A 3,512-nucleotide genomic window follows, 5' to 3' on the forward strand; every position below is an offset into this window, starting at 1 on the left:
ATATATATATAAGAGAGAGAAACAAAATGTGGGTGCAACACAATGTGCAAGAAACAACAATGTCCCTTCTATCAATCTCACCTATGCACCACCCTTAACGTTTGTTTTTTATGTCCATGCTTTACAATCCAGTTGACACAACTGATACCAATTTTATAAAAACTGGCTTGAACACTGCTTGTCAGGGTCAACCTCTGAAAGGGATACAACAACGTCCCAGCAGAAAGACCGAGATGGTCATTAAAAATCCTCCCCACACTGGAATCGAACTATGTTCACCCGCGTTAGACGACGGAGAGCCTAACCCCTACACAACAGACGCCGGCCTACACTACCTATTTTAATTAGTACCTCGATCTTTCTTCAGGGAAGTTGTATCCCTCTCCGCCTTGATGAATCCTGAGAGATAGTATTCAAGCCCCGTCTTTTCAATAAGTCTAAACTGTGCCAACTGAGGTGTCAAACATGGACATGTAAAAACAAATCTTATTAGTAAGGATAGTACATGGGTGATGAAAAAGAAGGGAAATTGTTATTTGTAAGCTTAGTGAAGGGGTAAGGAAATAGAAAAAACACTGTTATTCGTAAACTTGTGCAGGGGTGAGGAAATGGAAGGGACATTATTATATCTTCCGAAACCAACATTGCGTATTGCATTCATTTCGTTCAGCCATTCAAGCCAGTTGGTTACGTACCCTGATGTGTATCTACAGGGTGGGGTGGGCACCAGGTCGCCGGAGGGGTCATCCCGGGACCTAACTGGTAGTGACTCAGGACATGACACAGCTGGGCGTCGTTCATTGGCGAAAACTGACGTTGGAAACTGGCCCAGTCCAGCTGATGGGGAGAAATCATCATCGTTGTCATAATAATAAAAATAATAATAATAAATAATAATAAGTAGCATTTGTATAGCGCATGTCCCCACTCGAAAGCGAGCTCTATGCTTTTTACACTATATTATTACCCAAGCAGACCATAGAACACTCAGAAACATTCTCAGCTTCCCGGGAGGCATGCAGTGCAAGCAGCTGGTCAAGCGCTCAGACACTAACAAACGGACAAGATCTTTCACTTTCTATAGCTGGGTATCCATTCCCACCTGGGTGAAGTGGGGAACATTCGTGTAAAATGCCTTTCCAAAGTACACAATGTCAGGCCTGCTGCTCGAACCCACGAACCCGCTACCTCACGATTACGAGTCCTGTAGCCTAACCACTAGGCCACCGTCGCCACCATCATCATCATCATCATCATCATCATCATCATCATCATCATCATCATCATCAGCAGCAGCAGCAGCAGCATCATCAGCATCATCTTCATCATCATCATCGTCGTCGTCGTCGTCTTATTCTTATTTGTATTCTTATGTTCTATTCTTAGCATTATCACATTAAAATATTATTACATTTATTTCTCGTCGTAACAGCGTTCAAGCACCGTGCTGATATTTTGGTCAGATTAAAAATCTACCAGTGTTTCAAATGGGAGCCAATTTCGTGTGTAGTTTAGCTTTCAGAGCTTGTTTATAGTGTTAATCTTATTACTAGTTGGTACAGTAGTTCTATAAAAGGGGGTGGGGTTGGGGTAGTTAAAGGAACCGACCTTCAGTAGAGTCCGCTTTGAAGAGGCAAGAAGGTCGATAAGAGACAAAAAGTGCTCCGATACCCTCACAAACTCGGCCTCCAAACCCGCTTCTTTGGCCCAGGTCTCCAGCGAAGACACATCCGTCTGGAGTCTTGACCCTGCCTCCCAGCTGTACAACTGCGCACCTTCAAGAAAGAGAGGCAAAGCCGATTTTGTCACAAAAACTACAAAACATAATAGTCTTGTAAAGCCAGATAAAACTTGAAAAATAAGAAGCTTAAAACATGTTGACATGATTTGATGAAGTTAATGGATATGTTTACTTTATTGATGAGGAATAAATTTGAACAAGAGCGAAGGATAAATCTGAGTGGACGGCGAATCATTAAATGTGTGATAGCGTGTTATTGCACTGTGGTCTTCCACTTGTTATCTGAAAGACACCTTTCATCATTTATGAAAAAGAGCAAATAAGCAGTCATTGGAATCCTGTTTGAAAAAGAATAAACGAGCAATCATTGCAATCAAAGACCTAGGTAAAACTGAACAGATAGTTACCTCTGGCCATGATCCTGTTGAACAAAGTGGTTGAAATAAAGAAGAGCACGTAGGTCATGAGTTGCCTAGCAACAGCCGAATGTAGTTGCAGCCTTGAGGTCAGCTCCCTTGTTGCCTGAAGGATAGACACTATGCGCTGAGTTGCTACATTTGACCCCTGGTCGGAGATGGCCCCTTGCATGAAGCTGTTGATGGGCTCGTACAGGACCTGTAAGGACATGGACCATGGAGGTTTGAGGTAAACGCAAAACAAATGACGTACGACGAAATTTGAAAAGTTATTTTTCGTTAGGGTCGTGTTACCGGTCCCCAATTTCTATTCCTATTGCTACTGAAAACGCTTGCAGAGAGTCAGAAGAAGTAACTGGAGGCAAAAGTCACACTGTTGGTTTTACTAGTCTATTTCTATTCCGCAACAAGCACTGGGAACATATCATGTAGACAACTGACATAATTAAAGTAAATGCATATAAACTGTTTGCAATATATTATTGTGGAACAGAGAAACCTTAACGAACAATTATACTCATAGAAGCCAGGGATAAATAAATTACAATCTGGTTTCTTCATGGTATATTTAAAGCAAAGAAGGAGTTTGGTGTGTCTCTGTAAGGAACAGAATTTCACATCAGCACTTAAAAATGCACTCAAACTAAAAAGAACATGCTTATTATTTATATATCTGTGTACCTATTTTGATACACACAAACACACACACACACACACACACACACACACACACACACACACACACACACACACACACAATTACTCACTCACATACCCACGCACACACAATTACGCACACACAATTACGCACACACTGACGCAGACGTTTACTTTAACTGAGCAGAAGATACGTAATATTTTGTTATAAATTCCTTGAGTGTACCTTACCTTGGTCACAGCATAGACCGTCTGCTGGAACAGACTGTTCACGACCTCATCCAGACATCCGGCCGCTTCTTGTACAGCTGCTGTGACGTCAGCACGCCGCGCCAAACTCCCGACATACTCCTGGAACTGTGGCTTCCGGAAGTGACACAACAGAGTAACGCTGTTGGACAGCCAAGCTATGTGGTCAGGGAAATGATCGGTTTCTGATCGGCCGGGTTTGTCGCCAGGAAAAGACGTGATGGCACTGAAAAGAAAATGAATTAAGTAAAAGAACTGCCTCATGTTCACAATGGCTTTTTTCTTCTGGAAATCAGGGGATAAAAGAGAGAAGTATGAACAATTTTTAAAAAAATCGATAGATAGATAGGTGTAAAGAATAATTGATTGATTACTTAAGCAATAAGGGAAAGTATAAAGAAAGGAAGGAAGAAAGAAAGAAAGAAAAAAGGAAGGAAGAGAGAGAGAGA

General features: G+C 41.8%; 1 protein-coding gene across 1 annotated transcript in view; it reads right to left on the minus strand.

The window, feature by feature from the left end:
* Nucleotides 1–1,373: 1,373 nt before the first annotated feature.
* LOC106011047 overlaps nucleotides 1,374–3,512 on the minus strand; it is a 15,089-nt gene continuing 12,950 nt past the window's right edge. The window contains exons 2-4 of the mRNA XM_035968224.1: nucleotides 3,046–3,483; nucleotides 2,129–2,356; nucleotides 1,374–1,887 (exon numbers count right to left, since the gene is read on the minus strand). Coding sequence (XP_035824117.1) covers nucleotides 1,519–1,887; nucleotides 2,129–2,356; nucleotides 3,046–3,483 — 1,035 coding nt within the window. The 3' untranslated portion in view covers nucleotides 1,374–1,518. The remainder of the gene's footprint in view (nucleotides 1,888–2,128; nucleotides 2,357–3,045; nucleotides 3,484–3,512) is intronic.

This window comes from Aplysia californica, unplaced genomic scaffold (assembly GCF_000002075.1).
Source record: "Aplysia californica isolate F4 #8 unplaced genomic scaffold, AplCal3.0 scaffold00047, whole genome shotgun sequence".
Taxonomy (NCBI): domain Eukaryota; kingdom Metazoa; phylum Mollusca; class Gastropoda; order Aplysiida; family Aplysiidae; genus Aplysia; species Aplysia californica.